The sequence below is a fragment of the Apus apus genome, chromosome 4, assembly GCF_020740795.1.
Source record: "Apus apus isolate bApuApu2 chromosome 4, bApuApu2.pri.cur, whole genome shotgun sequence".
NCBI classification, from domain to species: domain Eukaryota; kingdom Metazoa; phylum Chordata; class Aves; order Apodiformes; family Apodidae; genus Apus; species Apus apus.
In genome coordinates this window covers 88,094,768-88,113,594 of record NC_067285.1, presented here as the reverse complement: position 1 = coordinate 88,113,594, position 18,827 = coordinate 88,094,768, and the positions used below count along the sequence as shown (strand labels likewise).

Sequence of the window (18,827 nt, the reverse complement as noted above, 5' to 3'; positions counted from 1 at the left end):
CAGCACATGAGGTTTTGTCCAGCTCTTCCTGTCTCCCTTTTGCATAAGGTAATAATGTAAAATAATCAGTATTCACTTAAATGTTCCTTTCTGCATCGTGCAGCATCACTACGAACACCCCAACACCTGTTTTCTTACAGAACTTCTCCTGTGAACAACATGGCACTTTTTCACTTTTTTTTTTTTCATCACATCTTGAGAAGCTTAAAAGTTTAACTAGGTCTTCTAAACCCCACAATGCTAAAAAATCCAGCATCTGTTTGATTCCACCTCCAGAATGCACATCCATCCATCCACCAAGAAAATTCCAGCACACCTGTAAGTCACAGTACACTGAAAGCCAGCTGGCTCCAATTTTATCAAATTAGTAACACTGTACAGAATGTGTTGTGAATCTTGCCTATCCTTTTGTAGCTCCTGCTTTTGGGAGTGTCAGTTAACTTACATTTTACATTATCTTGAAATTTTAAAGTTATAGTTAAGAAATATTGCAACATCACTACTACCTCATGATAAAGGCTTGGTAGCCCAGCTGCACACCTGACTAGATCGTTTGTTGAGCAAAGCAGGAGAAACTGTATTTTAACAAAATCAAATAACAACCTTGCCAAAACATACCCCCTGATATTTCTCAAATCAAGGAGTATTATGTGGAGCCTGATACCTGACAGGCTAAGAGTTTGGCCATCAACCCTCTGAAGTACAGACCTTCTGAAGAACAGTTTGCCCGTAAGCTGTGTGCATTTTTTCCTTGATTTGCACAGATTTAGTGCTATATACAGCTTAGCTTCACAAACAGACCTTTTTTTCATAACAGGATTATAGAAACTCATGAACTTCGATCCATACAGTACATTTATTAAAGCAAAGTAATAGGTAACCTGAACAAAACTACACTTAAAGCAAAGTAGCTAAATTGTAAACCCAGGAGGTAACAATGACCACAAGAACAACCTCTGAGAGTCTGACATGAAAGGTTCTCTCTCACACACATCAATCTCCTTTGCATCACATGGATGTCATGGCTTGCCTCAGATAACCCAGGCACGACTAACCTTGGTGCATTTTGTTGCTGTTATCTTGACAGCAGATGCTAGGTGAAGGGTAAGCAGCTAAGACATGTCACCATACCAGTTTTGCTGGCTATCACAGTACACCTGTAATAATTACATGATTTTCACAGAGGAGGTTAACTTCTCTCTGGTTGTGTAACCCTCCCTCCTCACAGCCCCTGATGAAGGCTCCCCAAGGCTCACCTGCCTGTACACCAAGCATCAGCTCTGATAAAGCACAGCTGTGTACCCTTGACTCAGACTGCTGAGGAAGAGCTGTGGAAAAGGTCTGTAGAAAGGTTAAAAGGGTTAATTAAAGCCCCTGTTGATACAAGGGTTCTTAGTAGATCAAGAATTCAAGAGCAATTTCCAATTTGGAAAGGCACAAAATCTTAGAGGGAAAAAAAAACAAAAACAAACAAAACAAAACAAAAACAACAAAAGAGGGAGGCTAGTTAGTCTAAAACTACTCCTCCTTTCTGGTGGCTGTCTGGCTAGGATAGACCCTCCAAGTACCTTATCAGGGTGGTATTTATGCTAATGGCTTGTTAAATCCAGGAAGCCTTTTGTATAACCAATTATTAGTTATTTTATATGTTTACATTCCATATATCCTGCTTGCAGAATCTATTTGTGCCCAGGTAAAGATGCCCAAAGAAGCTGATTCAAAAGAGGGTACTAACTTATGGGCATGGCACAAAAGCAAACAAATTAAGCCCCACAGAAGACAGGCTTCATCAGCTGATGGTGGAGCCCCACCTTTTCAGTAGCTGTAAATTAGTGGCTGTCCATGTGAACATCACTGTGTTTAGGGGAAGTGTCTGCTTTTGATTTCCTGAGGTACTTCTTGGAAGTTTCTGTTGTACTGTTCATAGAGAGCATGTGCCATCTAGGTGTTTCTCAACATCTGCTGGCCTTGGATTGTGTACTGGCCACAAACTGTTCCAAAATACTGTATCTTTTTGTTCATTGTGAATGTGGTACATGCTTCTGATCTGCCTGGCAAAGGGGCTTTTATGTAAAACCAGCCAATTAAAAAAGCTGTTTCCGCACAGTAACTGTGGTGTGATCATACTCCAATCAACCTCTAGCTTAGTACTCTTAAAAGTCCATAAACAAGGAATCAGCTCTGAGACTGAACAGGTGCTTAACTCTGCAAACCCATTTAAACATCCTTGCACTCTTTTCTTTTGACACAGAAGAGAAGCATTCCAGTATTGCTGTTTTGCTTGTGATGCAAGGTATTGCCAGCAACTAAGGACAACAGACAAATTTGAACTTTTCAGCACTAAGAGCTAAATTGCACTGAAGGGCCAAAAATGCTGAGGAGAGAAAGAAAGGGAAAATACAAAAAAATGCATTACAAGAAATTGGTATTTACTATGAACAGAACTATCTAACATTATGCAACAACTCCCAATAAGCTGATTTACACCAAAGTCATTATTTCATCTCTGCAGCATAAAATCTTGAAAGAAGAAGCTGATCCATAGGATTTTTATCATCTTCACCACACCTGTAAATAGAATTAAAGAACCCATTATTTAGCTGAGTGGCACCTTGCTTTCAATGTGAAATGTGCAGCCTTCTTGGCAATTTCTCTGAGAAGTCTGCAAAGTCATTGAGGATAGAAGAAACTACTTTTGAAATCATCACCACGGGTGTAATTGTATCTGGGTGGTCCTTCTAGGCCATGCCAGAGCTTGCGATGTACGCTTAGCATGGATAGTGCCAAGGTGTGCTCAGCAGGGTCTCTGTACATTTTCAGAGCATAGAATGCTAAATTAAGAATTTTTATTTAAACATAAAAGAGATTATGAGGCTGTTATTTTCATTGTTTAACAGCAGACAAAACAACACAATGCTTACAGTATTTGTTTTCCTAATTTTCTGAAACCTGTCCATCAAAACTGATTTCTGGCAAAGTCAAAATATCACGCTGGCCCAAATATAATGGCTTTTTATTTCCAGCAATTAGAATTTGAAAGAAATACACTCATCTTATATTTGTTTTCAGACTATGTTTCTGACTAGGCTTTCTAGCTCTTTTAAAAAACAAACATGAAGACCTAAGGGGCTGGTAAAAAGCACAGCAATCCAGGTCTTTGATGATCATGTGCGCTGGAGCACAGAGCAGGTTCCACAGCAGAAATTCCAGGACGCATTGCAGGAGGAAAACAGAGGCCTGTGGCATCCTGCATTCTTCCCTTCATACAGCCACAAGACTCCTTTGTATTTGAGACAATTTGGAACTTATTTAAAAGCTAACTGGTACTTAATACAACACAGCTCACAGAGAAAGGCTGAAAAGGGAAGAAGCTGAAAAGGAAAATGTGTTCGAATTTAAGGTTAGCAAGCTCCAGCTCTGACAAGCAGTGGAGATAAATCCCAACATCAACATTCTATTCCCCTACAAAGGTAATTGCTAGGAAGTGACTGTCCTCAGTTAAGTATGTTTTGGGGTCCTTACTTGAAATAGGTGAGAATACTGGCCTACAGAAGCAAACATTTATCAAAATGTTCAAAAGCACTTCATCAGCACAGTAACACAAGGGCTTAATTGAGCTCACAACTGCTAATGGTTCAGATTGTCATTCACTCACAGATACATGTCTGGCTTGCTTCCTCCTTCATGCCAGAACTAGCAAATAACCCCTCAGAAAGGCTTTATTTCTTTTTTTTCCCTTTCTTTTTCCCTTTATCAGCTGGAGAAGCAAGCTGATCTGGAGGGCCACAGTGCTTCCTCATCTCTCAGCTGGCACACGAGAAGCACTGCCTGTAGGCAGCCAGCCTATTCGGTGAGCCTAAGCCTAAGCGCCTTTTCTGCTAGTGGCTGAGCACTTGTAGCTCTTCATATAAAATACCCAAGCACTGGCAAAGTTGATTAAAACCAAAATTGATTTTAATGGCTTCTTTCAGGACAATTCCTTACTGCCACAATGAGTAGTAAAATCCATCAAAATCTCTCTTCTGGGTAAGTGAACAGATTCTGTACCTATGCACTTCAGAGCAAGAAAGGGACTATCTATCTTTGGCAAGATATAAAAAGCAAACAGATTAAATCAAATTATTTCTGCATTAGGCTTTTGTTCCAAGCTACAGCTAGAGCCACAACAAACTCACATGGCGGGATTTCAAACAGGCCCTCTGCTCTCCTCTCTTGCAGGCAGCCAAGCTATTTGCAAACACTTTCACACATTCTCCTGCCTGAGAAAAATGTAGGCCAGAGCTTACCACCAGCAGAATGTGTGAAAACGCTTTTAGCAAGCCCAACTGCTGGCCTGTTTTCCAAAGACAAAGAGTAAAAGTGCTTCTAAATACTCCTCTGCCTTCTACCCTGTAAACTCTCCTTTTTCACAAAGGGAACTTTCTCCTTTCTGGGGTGCAAACATCACATGGGCCATCTCCCCTGCCACAGCCTGTAGTTGCTTCAGTACCACTAACCTCACTAAAGCTCTGGCCAAACCATAGTACTAGATGAAACCCATCCCCCACCAAAAAAACCCAACAAACAACCCCAAAACAAACCTATCCCCAGCTGTGTCTGCTTTTAGATTCACAATATTGAATATATTTTAAAATATCAAGATTACCCATAATTATTTTTTTTAATAAGAAAAAATGTTGGAAATGGAAAGGAGTTATATTTGGTTTCATACAAGCAGTCAATGCAAATGAATTCCAATTAGGTGAATAAACAATACTCTGCTACAGATAAAGCAGAAATTCCTCAGAAATAGGGGATTTAAAATTAACATGAAATGTATGTAAGGTAAAAATGAAGAAACAAGTTTCATTACAAACCATAGATAAAGAATATTTTAATCCATTATTAAAATTAATTACTTTTACTATATTGCTCAAAGGTTTCAAACAAGAATATCACTCAACGTGGAAAATAAAATGAGAATTTATTTTAAATTTCAAGGTTGCCTACCTGGGACTAAGATGCTGAAGGATTTGAACCCTGTTTCTCATTTGATCCCAATTTTGTTTCACATTCTTTGCAAGTATGATGACAATGCCTACAAAATTGAAGATAAAGTATTCAAGAATTTTGCTGGATTTCTTCAAATACAACCACATTGCATGCTGACAAATATTCTTGAAGAAGCAATCTCTTGCATATGCTCTCCAATTGCTGTGACTACTTTGTGGGACATAAACTGCACAAGATGACATCTAAATGTCTCAACCAATAAAACCCCTTATTCTTATTTCTGAACTATTCTTATTTTTTATTCTTATTCTGAACTAACATTTCCAACAATCACCAAAAATATAACAGGATTTTCTAAGCAGGAAATACAGCCCTTGCCATTGTACCTATCAATAATGAGCAGAGTTAGAAGCAAAGCACATAATACAAAGGAGTGACAAACAGTCACTTCGTGTACCAGCACAGAGAGTAATAGCCTTGTTACGTGGGGAAGAACGGAAGCGGAGAGACACAGGAACAATGAAGAAGCTTCCCATTATCAGTCAGGCATTCTCGCAGGCATAAAGGCTCACAATGGTCTGGGGGAAAGACATGGAAAGACAGAGAATCATTTTTCAGGTAGGATTTTTGGAAATGCATTTTATGTGTGAAAGGTGCATTTGAGAAGCCATACTGGGAATGAAAAGTAGTACTGGCAGTTGAGTGAGGAGCTTGGAAGGAAGTCAGAGTGTGATTTGATGGGAAAGAGTGCTTTGCAAGAACTTCAGAAAACAATGACTAAAAAATGGAAGTGATAGGTGACAGGAGGCAGCCGTTGAGATCCATCATATGGTTAGAGTTACAAGGTGGAAAAAACAGTCTTGTTGTTTGTGCTCTTCATAGTCTGGCATGACAATGAGGTTGGGCAAAACGACAGAGGAGGAGGTTGGAATGTAGGTTGAGATTGAAATTGCTGAAATACGAGGATAGTGTAAAACAAATCTGCAGTGTATTTGGCCAGATGTATGGTCCAAAGGAGGACTCCAAGGACCAAGTGATACCATAGAAGATCATGAGACAATCAGACGCACAATGCTAGATGAAAAGAGAAGCACTAACTGTGGTTCCATCACACTTAAAGTATGATAATTTCACTTAATAATGAACTTCCTAATAACTGGTATTACACTCAGCTTAATTTGCATTTTCTGAATAATATTTAGTAGTTTCTAACACTGTCATACATAGCCTAAGAATATGAGTGGTATCTCATGACCTGATCACAAAATCTAAATTAAGTTTTGCTGAATATTATTTTTACTATTGTAAAGACTATCATGACTCAGGATTAATCATTCAAATAAGCCCAAACCTTTTTTTTTGTGGAGCAAATGGTGCAATACCCATTTTCTCAAACTTTTTCTGGCATTCTCTGATGTATGACATAGTTCCAATGGCAAAACCTAAGACACCAGCAACTATAAAGATAGGTAACAAAACACTGTTAATACAACAGCTTAAATCATGAGTCTGCAATTGGCTCCATTTTAATAAGAAAACTAATTAGATGTAGCATGTCTTCTCAAAATGTACCACAAACACATGTGAAGTTTTACAGGGATTACAAAGAAGATTTCAGTAACTATTGAAAATTGGCTACCTATCGTAAGATATAGCAACTGGTCCAAAATACAGATAGGAAAGGGTATCATATTCACCTGGAATTACAAGATTTCAGACTCAGAGGAACAGGTTATAGGGAAACCCCACAACAAAATTACATCACTATGTAAGCACTAATTTATTTTTCTCTTGTAGGCACATCATAGTATTTCTGATTATTACAATGTTAACACTTATCTTCTCAGGGTTTCTAAGAAGCTAGAATGTCAGCCTGTCACACTGCTGCACTGGGGTTTCACTCATCACAGCATCCAAATCAAAACATTACTTCAAACATCCTCAATTTTCTGTTGAACTTCTGCCGAACAGGGAATCAACTTAATTTCCTGCCACTTAAGAGCCACCTTATTGTACAGTTTACTTGCTTGTATTTGTATTCTTTATCAACTTGGTCATTAATTACACAGTTTAGATAAATAAAATGAATGTATGGAAAGGAACATACTGATTTTATATATATATATACACACACATACAGACACATTATGATGGCCCATTGATACCATAAGCTGTGTGATCTGCTAAGCACAGCTGATCAGCAAACTGACATTATTTATAAAAAAAAGGTGAAATCGGAGATTTTACTAGTTTGAGAGGATGTATTAAGTAAATATATGCTCCTACTGAAAACATTTACATTAAAATAACCTTATTTCAGACATTTATTTTTAATCACAGCAGAATTCTGATTTCCTCAAGTAATGTGGTAACACCTCATTAATTCCAAAAAAAGAAGAGTTTGAAGAGGTTCAGAGAGCTGCATCTAAGGGCTGCAGGTTGCCCATAAATAATACTTATTTTCCTTTTAGAGTTGTGTACAACTTACTTGCCATCTTAGGTAATGCACCAAATCTTGGGCTTGCTGAGAAAACACCTACAAAAAAAGGAAATAGTCAGAAAACTTCTTTATTCGAGGAACTCAGCAGAACTCAAAACCAAAGACAGTACTCTTCCTACAAGTTTTGCATTTCTGAAGGTTAAGTCTGTACAAAAACAACTGGAAATCCACTAACTCAGATTTAGGAACATCACGGCACTTTCCATTCCACTTGTTCTTAGTGCATGTGTTTTGGTGCAGTCCTTGAGTCACAGGAGGAAAAAAGTCTGGACATTGCAGGATTCACTTCAGGCAGAGGTTCAAAGTGTAAATCAACACCATGGCTGCCACTGGTGACACCTGCAGCACCGGGAAATGGTGGCTTGTGTTTCAGCACAAGCCAGCCTTACAATTATAAAAGCAAACTGCTACCTCTTGCTTAGGGTCCAGCTCCTTGTGCTGCGATAAACAGGCCTAAACTGTTATTCAATAGTTTCCTGTGGCTGTTGATTAAACTTGTATTAAACTGTACCACAGACACTCAGCTTTCTCCTGCAGAATGTCCTTTATGAGGAAAATGGAGTGGAAAAATGGTGAGGAAAACCAGAACACTAGCTTTTCCTACCAAAACCCACCTCTCCCCAGTTAACACCAGGAGGAACCACAATGCTCCTGCAAGCCTGTGTGTCTGGCAGAGGAGCGCCATGCTGTGAAGGGTGGCTCCTCACAGTAAGACTGCCAAATCAAAGAAAAGGGAATCAAACACTGTTTGCACTGTTACATGCATTCAGACAGTATTAATGAGGCTCAGAAGCTCCAGCTTCTTCTAGAGCCAGTGTACTGTGTGAGAGGAGTGTTTAGACAGAGGGGCATTCAAGGGTCTTTGCCCACTGGCATCTATGTAATTTTAAATTGGGCCTTTCAGGCAAGGGAGGGACAAAATTGTTGTTTTGTTCTAACCAGCAACCCCTCCCAATTGTTGACACACAGTAATGATTATTTAATATGGACATTTGTTATTTCACAGCTGATAAGACGTGTCCAAGTACAATGGAGGGAAACTGAGAAGAGTAGTCAGTGCCAGGGGGTGGAATGTCAGCTACTGAGACAACTTCAGTGCCTTTCCTATCCCTGCTCACCCCTTTTGAAATCTGTAAACCTTTGCCTTCCCTCACACACTCTCCTTTGCTTCTTCCCTTCCTGTTTGCCTACATGGGTTAAGATTTGCCTGGTCATAGGGCAAGGATGCAACCAGGAACACACATCAGCCTTCTGTAGTACAGCACAGCTTTTAGGTTTCTACTCTAGTCTTCTTGAACATCTCAATTTAAAAAAAAAAAAGAAAAGAAAAGAAAAAAAAGGTATAAGAAAGAAACATGGTAATAGTGGCTGGAACAAAATTAAGGGCTTGCAACCACACATAGTGAGAAAAGGCTGAGCCATTTCCACCTCCTCCATTTGCTGTCTCCTACCACCCATCTCTTACAGCCCCTTCACTTTTTACCCAAAATGCTAACCTCAACCTTACTATTCATTAAGACCCCCAGAAGAGAAACTCAATGTACAACGTGTAGAAACAGTCTCATCCACCACATAAATAGAAGACAATTCTCTTTTGTGGCTGCAGATCACAAGCTATCTGTATAGAAAGCTGTCTCCTCATTTTGGCAGTATTCCTTGTCCCTCTGCACCAAAGCTGTATTTATATTGAGAAGTGGTCACTGTAAACACATTGTCAGCAGTTTTCAAATAAACCAAAAATTAGAGCTACAATACCCAAATCTGATGCCCCTGCAGAGGCTGTATGATGTTGTCCTGCTCTGCCCTAGAAGCAGCTCCCATGAAGTCTCTACTCATATATGATCACGGCAACAGAATCTAGCCACCAGTCTTAAAATTTTTGAGTTCTGTTTTCAGTCCATGTTCTTTCAAGAGAGTGACTGTGGCAATGCACACATAATGATTGAATCACTGTAACAATTATAGTGATGAGTGAGAGGAATATTGATCATGAAAAACAGCAGGCTTTAGGGAAACCTGCATTTCAGTGGTAACTCTGGAGTCTCAACGTCATAACTTAGGATCATGTATTTCTATATTTACCTTTTGAGACTAGCCCCTGAGTGACAAGCATGCTCCCAAGGGACAGAGGAAGAGCTGTAAAAACAAAATGGAGGAATGTACCTGGTATCAGCCAAAGTTTGTTACCTATTTAACATACTCCTTTTTTACATGTTAAATGTTTTATACGTTTATAATGCTAAACATGACTCCTAAACATTAACTTTGTGTACTCTCTTAATGACCTATTACATCTGCTCATTCAGATTACTATCTCTTCAAAGCAAGGATGTGTTCACACAGTGCCAGACATCAGCCATGCTGTAGCATCTGGAGTTAATGCATAACATATATTTATTAAGTAACAGCTTTCATAATCTGCATATCTCCTCTCACTACTGCAACACTAGTAGTGACATCAGCTCTGATTCAACGCTGAAACCTTTTTCAGCCTTCTTTCAGAAAATGTATAATTTAGATTAAAATTGACATGGTAGATGTAAAAGGCAATAAAACTTTGGATGAATTAATCTTTTAGATGTCCTAACACTTAAAAGAGTTTTGCAAACCCAAGATACACAGCCTTGCCTGCCTTTCAAGGCAAGACAAGTATGTAATAAAAGTAAAACATTCCTAAGGTTATTTTAATAATGGACTTCAAGAATAGAACCAACTCTATGCCTATTAAAGTAAGTTCTTATTAAAGAAGAGCTTAGTTCAACCACCTTTACCTGCAATGACCACACTAATAATTCAATTAACCCTGTAATAACAAATTGCTTAACTTAAAATAAGGTCACAGAGTTAACTCACAATAATTTCCAACAAAACCCAATGTATTACAATAAACAGCATGGCATTTTGCAGCCAGTTTTGCAGAAGTACATGAAGAAGTCATTCTTACTGTGATGAGAACAAGCTTGGATCACCCACCTCTGTACCAGAAACTCTCCCTTTTGCACTCTTTGCGGATCCTTGCAACTTCTTCAGCATTCTGATGTTGTGAGATGGGACAAAAGAACATTGGCTGGAAGGATAAACCTGGTTTAACTTACTGAATTTAATCTCACAGGAAGAAAAAAAATAATAAATACAAAATATTTTAAAGACCAAGTAAAATGCAATGCAAAAAACAACCAACAAGCAAAACATCCTGTTCTGTTGTTAGCAGTGTGATAAAATAGTTGATATGCCAATACAGAAACAGAAAGAACTACAAAGGTGTTAGGTTAAACCCACTCATCCTGTTGGTCTATACTTTCCTAAAATAGCTCAGCTGCTGCTTACTCCAGAAATATATTGCTTTACTTCTGTTAGCCATTTCATTCTCATGAGCTGCATCAGCTTTCTAGGAAAGAAATTACAGGAAACTGAGGCAGAGCAGTAGCTTCTAAAAATGTTCTGCCCCATACAGAAGTCAATTTAAGTTCAGTAAGAGAAGATTTTTAAGTATTCAGAAGATGGTAAATACAAACTGTCAGATTCCTAAAACAAGCCTAACTTTCTCTCTGAGCAGTTTAAATATATTCATCTAATTAACTCAGCTCAACTGTACTAGCTTCATCTTCCTAATAATTAGCTTGCCAACAGGCTTCTTTGAGGCTAATGATAGTTGGTTTTTTTTTGTTTTCTTTTTTGGCTGTGGAAAAAAGTGACAGTGCTCTCTTGCATTCTACTAACCAGAGTATTGACATGTGGATACAACTATTCTTTTTCTTCCTTTAAGAGATGACTCAACTATCAGTGTGAGGACTTGTAGTATCATTACTGGACATCTGAAATATATGGGTGTACTGGTTTTGGCTGGGAAAGAGTTTATTTTCTTCATAGTAGCTGGTAAGGCACTGCATTTCAGATCTGTGACCAAAGCAGTGTTGCTAACACAGGGATGTTTTAGTCATTGTTGAACAGTGCTTACACAGCATCACGGCTTTTTCTAGTTCTCAGGTTGCCCCACCAGTGAGTAGGCTGGGGGTGGATGACAAATTAGGAGGGGACACAGCTGGGACAGCTGACCTCATCTGACCCAAAGGATATCCCATATCATATGGTGTGCTCAGTAATAAAAGCTGGGGGAAAGGAGGAGTCATCATTAAGTTAAAATTAGTGGCACCACCTCTACAAGCATACCTATTCTTGAAAGCAAAACCAGACCTTGGAGGACAAGCAATGCCTTGGGAAAAAGAGTATATTTGTCTGTTACAGCATATACCTCATTTTATGCCTGACTGATCCATGATTTTGTAACCATAATAATGTAATGCATTTATTGGCAGCAGCCACACCTTTCACATTTTAGCTAATTAATATCTCAGTCCTTCTTCAAGCACTGCTCCCACTACAGTTAATGTTACTTGGGTAAACAGTAGAAAACTGACTCCACTCCAAAGCCTAGAGAACCACTCCAAAATGGTTTCACAGAACAGTCACAGCCAATACAGTAAAATTCAAACAGACTGAGTGAAAGATAAGGAAATGAGTATCAGGGCCCTAAGTGCACCAGCAAGCTTTGCAACCTTTTTGTTCCATATACACTCTGCCAGGGGTTTAACTGCTTGGGCTCAAAGTCAGCTTTAACATGGCACAGTTGTGCAACAGTGAATTAGACTGCTGTGAAAACAGCGAAGCTGGGAGAAAGAGCTGCAAGACGCTTCACCCAGGGCCTCTGCCTCCTGGCTCAGGACCTGCATTTTAAGTCCTCACCCTAACTGTGCTACAGATATACCTATACCTGGACTTTTACTATAACAATCCCTATCCTGCCTTACTAATCTGATGTCCTGGCTTAACATCAGATTTACCTTAGTCCCATGGACTTGCCTAGCAATCACCGGACTGACTGTTGGCTTACCCTGGATCTGCTCTGCTCCTCTTTGTCAGGTACTCCAGGACTATGCTCCTTACCCCTGAGGTCAAAGCCCCTGCCTAACTTGCTGCCACTCATGGCTCCTGGGTCACCTTCCCTAGCAGGTCATTCTTGCTGCTCACTGCCAGTGACTGCTTAGCAACAAAGTCATACCACATTTAAATTCATTGTGGTTGATTACATGCTTATGGCACAAAATTGGTAAAATCTGAACCTTTGTGGCTAACTGGTTTCTCCAGCAGAGGAGAATGCTCGGCTGGAGGGAAGGTCCTTGCGTAGCACCATTCCCTTCTCCCCTTCTGAATATACACACATGCACATACGCACAACTTGACAGAGACAAGTTATACCAGACTAGTACTCAGACACTAGGTCTCTGCCAGTTCCTAACTAGTTTAGCTACGATAGCATAAAGCAGGGCCCACTACTGTAAGAATCTATAGCTCCTAGCCTTCTGAGTGCAGTGAATCAGGAAGAACCCCACATAGCCTTTTCTTCTCTTCATTTATATGCTTAAGCTAACAGACAACTGTTTCTCTCTTCAACAAGAGCAACCAATGCAAACCCCCAGTTATTCACTAATAGCATCAAAATAAAAGGGAGGAAACCCAGCTTACCCATTCAGTTTGCTTTGGCGGAGATGGCTGACTTTCCTGTTGGGTTGTTTCGGAAGACATTGTCTCTCTCCTTCTGCTCTACTGGTGATCTTGGTAGGCTGAAGTTACACGTTTTATGTTTGGTGTCCTCTCCTCCTGCTAGGTACAAAGTTGAAAAGCCAAAGTATCATACTGATACTGTAAATTTACTGTTCACTTAGTGTATTTGATTTGTGTGGCGGGGCTTTGATAGGGCTATTGGGCTACCGAGGTGGCTCCAGAGAGGCTGACAGAAGTTTCCCTGGCTCCAAGTTGGAATCACCTCCGGCCAAGGCTGAGCCCACCACTGATGGTGGGTGCACCTCTGAGATAACAGTTACAATGGGAAAAAGAAACTACTGGCAGATTGGAAGCAGAGAGAGGAGAGAGAGTATGTGAGATAAACAACTCTGCAGACAGCAAGGTCAGCAAAGAAGGTGCTCCAGGTGTAGGAGGTGCTACTGAAATACAATTATCACAAATACAGTCATTAGGACTTCAGAGAGGTCCTTCAAGGACCTAGTATCCATTTCGAGGAAGAGGGGAAGACTCACTAATGATGTTTCACATGCACCCTCTTAACTCTCGAAGGAGAGTCAACAGAGCAGCTGCACCAGTGAAAAGCTCCCTACCAACAACTGGGCGGACACCACAAAGAGGGAGAATGCCTCACGCTTGCCCAGCTATGCTTCCACACCTGCTCAGATGTCGGCCGACGGTGACCCAGGGCACAGCACTCCCAGCGAGAACAGGCTATTGCTTTGTGCTTGCTCTCACGGATAAGGATATCGCTGGGGATCTGCAACAGCTTCCCCGCCGTCCCGGCCACGGGACGCTGGGCGAAGGCCGGTGGGGAAGGGGAGAGGTCAAAGGTGTTGGGCGCTGAGGGGCGATTCGCCCACGAGCTGCCGCCCAGAGCCGCGCCAGCCCCGCCTTCCTCCCGCCAAGGAAATCCCGCACGGCGAAGCTCGGCCCCCCGGGACGGAAAGGCGGGCACTGGCGCTCCCCTGCGCCGCGGCGCGGAAGGCGGCCGGGCGGTGGGCCGCGTTCCCGGGCAGCTCTCACTCCCGCGGGGCGCCGGGACACTGAGGAAGGGGAAGGGGGCTGCCCGCCCGGCAAGCGGCGGCGGAGCCAGCCCCGATGGCCCGTGAGGGATTAGCGAGAGGCGCGGTGGCACAGCAGCCGTAGCCGGGCGGGCACCCACTCCTTGTCCGACCCTGCCTCAGCCCTCGAGGGCTTCACCCCAATTATCTCACCTTCCGCCAGCCACCGCAGGGCAAGCTGCCGGCCCGCGGCTCCTGCCGTCGCGGGGCTCCACCACCACCTACTGGCCCCCGGGGGAAGGGCCCGGCAGGAGAGCTCATCCCTCGCGGCGGGGAGGCGGTGCTGGGGGAGGGAGGCGGTGCTGGGGGAGGGAAGGGAGGCGGTGCTGAGGCAGGGCAGGTGGTGCTGGGGGAGGGAAGGGAGGCGGTGCTGAGGGAGGGAAGGGAGGCGGTGCTGGGGGAGGGAAGGGAGGCGGTGCTGGGGGAGGGAGGCGGTGCTGAGGGACGGGAGGCGGTGCTGAGGGACGGGAGGCGGTGCTGAGGCAGGGCAGGCGGTGCTGAGGCAGGGCAGGCGGTGTTAACGCCGCCGTCACGGCCGGGCTCTCGTCAACCCCAGGGTTCCTAGATCCTAGCGATGTCTGTTACTGAGTCAGTAGTTCACGCCTCCTCGTGGGCTGCTTCGGGAGAAAACCAGTAAAAGTGCTAGCAAGACTCCTTCTGACTGCTCGTTTTTCCCCAAAGAAGTTCTGAATATTATTTTTCTAATTAACAGCCACCTAACCGTGTTCGACATTGGGTGATGGGGATGTCCTATGAATTAAAAATACTGAATGAATTCATGTTCTTTTTTAAAGAAGTGAGATAAATTTTTACTATTTTGGAACGAAAAGCATTGTTTATCTACTTTGATTTTAATACTACGATGCTTATGTAAGCAAACAACTGAATATTAATGAGAAAGAAATATAATCTAAACAAATAAGAAAAATACTTTGATAAATCATTAAAAAATATCTTGCCAATAAATGTTAGTTCTTCAGAATAATAAACACATACCAGAAGAAAGATTCCTGATCTCTCCCAGTACAAAACCAACCTTACACATAAAAAAAAAACCCAAAACCAACAAGAGATACCAAAAATAAAACAACCAATAAGGAACTGAACAATTGGCTGAGGAATTTTCTACTTTCAGAGTAGCAAGAGGTCAAAGAGCTGCGGCTTCACAAACTTGGGGAAGGTTTACAGGCTCTGGCTGGTTGTCTGAAGAACATTTCAGGTTGCCAGGATTCTGAGGTTCACCACATTCGCCAAAGGCAAAACCTCTCCGGTGTGTGTATTTAATAGAAACTCTCCGTGTATGCACTGAGCACATGACAGGAGAATAAAGAACTACTGCCAAATGTGGTAAATATGGTTTGTTTGTTCATTAGAAAATCACAAAGGCTGTTAATTGCTTAAAAATTTCCTGAGAAACAAAGACTTGGAGTAACAGAAGCACTGTTACAAAAATTTATCAGTAATAAAAACATTTAGAGCATGGAAAACCGCCTAAGAATTACACTGTAGGGCATTGTTCTCATGCTAGTGGAAGTAGGAGTTAAGGGTGAATGAAAAGTCATCAAGTCACTACAGGAAACAGCATACTTCTGAGTAAAACATTAAACTGTCCTCCCTGCATGCAAGAAATTATGTGATTTTTTAAAATATTTTTTTTGCTGGCTGATTCTTGGATATACTTTTTTCTATTTTACACTTGGTCTGGCCTATCTTTTAGTAGAAATGAATGGCTGTCAATTCACTGATGTTTAAGCTCTAGGATTTTCACATCGCAGTTTGAAGAAGGCTGTAAAATGGCCTGTAAAATGAAGAGTGGTCTCTTCTCTTAAGCTGCACAGCTCTATGTATTGCTTCTTTCCTACAGTAGAGACCTGCAACACCAGAATTTTTCAACAGGGTTATAGATGCTTAGATCCTGTAATAAGACTTGATTGTACCTGCCATTTCTAATACATATTGAAATGAATGGAGACCTATTATATGGAGTATTACTGGAATTACTCTGAGGCAATGTTCTTGTATTATGTCCCAGAGAACATTTTACTGGAAGAAAGGTCTTTAGGAAGTCTCAGTATTTATTAGTCCTGTGTTTTAGGGCTAATTTACAAAAGATGAAGTTACACTTCAGCCCAGGTGGAACAAATGAACAGTATTTTGTAGCCAACATGCTGTAACCATGAGATAACAACCAAATTAATGCTGACTATGAATATGAATATATAGAGTTTTGCATAGTAAGTGTTAAGGTAATGATTAAGAAGCTCTACAAGCACTACACTGTTATGCAAACAGAACAGGCATGTAATAGCCTACAAGCATTTGTGTTTCCACTCTTGACTGTGGCAGGTATCTAGCTGTAAACTCAACCACCTCAGCTTTTTTCCAGTCACTTTCTTAATCCTAATTTGTGTTTATACTTTTATGCTTTTTTCCTCTGTTTCTCTAGCACTTTTTTCTGCTTCTTAGTCATGCCCATGTGTGTTTATGTGCTAAACTTCTCCCAGGTGTCTGACCTTGTAAATTCCCCGTGTTTATTTTGGATTTCAAAACATGCTTGTATTATTGTTTGAACTCAAATAAAGCATTGTTCTTCACAATCACTGGCTTTAGAGAAGTTTACCTCTGTCAATGCTAATACTATTGTGTGGCTGTAATTTACTTTGTTAAATTCAGATAAATTTTTATGTCTGCCTTAGGTTAAGGGTGTATTAAATACTATTTTAAAATGAAGATGCTCCTTTTTCTGTGAATGTAAATTCCTGCTGTAGTATGATATCTTGGTTTTGCTGGTTTACGGTTATTGTATTCCTGTACTGATCAAATGCTATTGCTTTATTTTTTATCAGCTACACATGGCACCCCAAGAATAAAAAAGTATTGTGAAAGGCATTCCTACACATATATGTGCAATGAAGTACTCTGTAAGCCTTGACTTCTGTATTTAAGATGTGTCTGTTTTCATTTTAAAACACGTTAGACCTGAAAACACCCTCCTCTTGTGCTCAGATGCTTATCTGTGTCAACACTATAGAGAATACTGAAATGTCACTTTGCTATATTTGAAGACAAACATAGTAGTTACTAAGAATCTCACAGGGAATACCCAGAATACAATAGCTAATTTTGTCAGGAATTGCATTATTTTCATTGCCTTATGAGTTTAAGAGAAGCCACACAAGCATGTCAGGTTCATGATTCCAGTCATGTCTAGTTTTACTGGAACTCCACCTCTGAACCACGAAGCAAGATACTGTAATTATAAAAAGCGTTGCAAAACTGTTTCAACTCTTTATCGGCTGAATACATTCTGTGAGCCTCACACTCTTGCCACGCAGCTACAAAAGCAGCCATGTTCTGGCTTTACTCTGGCCAAGGATCTCATCTTCCAAGTTTCATTTGCGTCATGCCACAACAAGATGAAATGGTGTCTTCACTTGCATAATCCTAAACCAGTGATAAGCTAATCTGGTGACTATTGTGGGATTGCTTTTTTTTTTTTTTTTTTTTTCAAACCAAGAAAATAAAAGATGCCTTTAGTGACATGGAACTTGCAGAAAAGAGAAAGAAGGTCATTAAACCTATGAATCTCATTCTTCCTCCCTTAGAGAGGCTGACTTTCATCAGAATACTTCAATTCTTTTGTAGACATTTTAAACATATATAGGTTTTTCAAATACCAACCAAAATTCAACAGAGTTTCTGTAGCTAGCCAGACCCCATTATACTGCAGCATAAATGAGTTACTTGATTTTGACACTACTGGAACAAACTTTTTGCTAGCATTCTGCCCCCCAAATGTTTTGTCAGGGATTTATTGTTCATAATACCTCAAATTTAACAGGTGTCAGGGGTTTACAGTTTTTACTCCTATGGGTTTGGAGTTTCACAGGTGCAAGGGAAAGAAAATGAGTATCATAGGGTTTGTTTAGAATGGGGTAGCAGTTTTAAAACAAACAAGAAAATGTAGCTGGCAGTTTCACAGGGTGCTGTATGAAGACTAATAAAACTTTACAAGATTATACATTTCAACAGCAAAAGAACTTTTTAGTTTGCAGTTCAGTTACAAATTTACTTTCCATGCCAAAAATGAAATTGTAAAATACAGATATTTCTTATGTAATCCTTTTGCCAGAACTTGGCAGCTGTGATTATGGCTGGGTTCATATAGCTTAGGGTTTCTTAAAAAAATAACAAACTGAGTGGTTTAAGCCTCAACTCAGGAATCTTAGCAAACTAAACATCTCTTTTTGTGGTTTATGCAGACAGAATTCCTTATCAGAAGTCCTTAGTCATTTCATTAAGATGAGTACAGCACCAATCGGAACACTTCCCCTCCCCCCCCAAGACAGGTAATAACAGTTATTCAGCCATATATCTAGGCGACTAGCAAGTGAGTCAGCTCCTCTTTTCTGCATCAGCCCATGGGATGACAGCTCTTTGCTTCTGTTTTGTTTTTTGCTGGTCTAACTATCCAGTGGACAAACGCTTCTTTGGTAACAAGGCAGTGAGGGGTTGAGATCTACTCACCGTTCCTTGTCACAGGGCTGTGAAGAATAAACTCCAGCTGACCAGGCTGACCCTCGTGAGAATATGCTTAGTTTAATCAAACATCTCTTCACAGCCACCTCATACTGCACTATCCTCTCTCTGGCTGCAGCGCCAGCAGCACATGGGCTTTGCCACCAGGAGCA

General features: G+C 40.9%; 1 protein-coding gene across 12 annotated transcripts; it reads right to left on the bottom strand.

Moving 5' to 3' along the window:
* Positions 1 to 837: 837 nt before the first annotated feature.
* Positions 838 to 18,804, bottom strand: LOC127383629 (OCIA domain-containing protein 2-like). 12 transcript variants are annotated; one of them, XM_051616828.1, is made up of 8 exons: positions 18,664 to 18,804; positions 13,016 to 13,153; positions 10,466 to 10,559; positions 9,575 to 9,628; positions 7,481 to 7,528; positions 6,344 to 6,449; positions 4,990 to 5,077; positions 838 to 2,568 (listed from the first exon to the last, which is right to left on the bottom strand). In XM_051616828.1, the coding sequence occupies exons 2-7, from the start codon at positions 13,073 to 13,075 to the stop codon at positions 4,996 to 4,998; spliced, it is 444 nt and encodes a 147-aa protein (XP_051472788.1). In that variant the 5' UTR covers positions 13,076 to 13,153; positions 18,664 to 18,804; the 3' UTR covers positions 838 to 2,568; positions 4,990 to 4,995. The 12 variants fall into 12 exon arrangements, 11 of the variants coding, with proteins under 11 accessions (XP_051472788.1, XP_051472795.1, XP_051472786.1 ...); XM_051616835.1 differs by lacking the exon at positions 18,664 to 18,804 and adding an exon at positions 14,290 to 14,399 and having other exon boundaries at positions 10,466 to 10,597; XM_051616826.1 differs by lacking the exon at positions 18,664 to 18,804 and adding an exon at positions 14,290 to 14,399.
* Between the last annotated feature and the right edge of the window lie 23 nt (positions 18,805 to 18,827).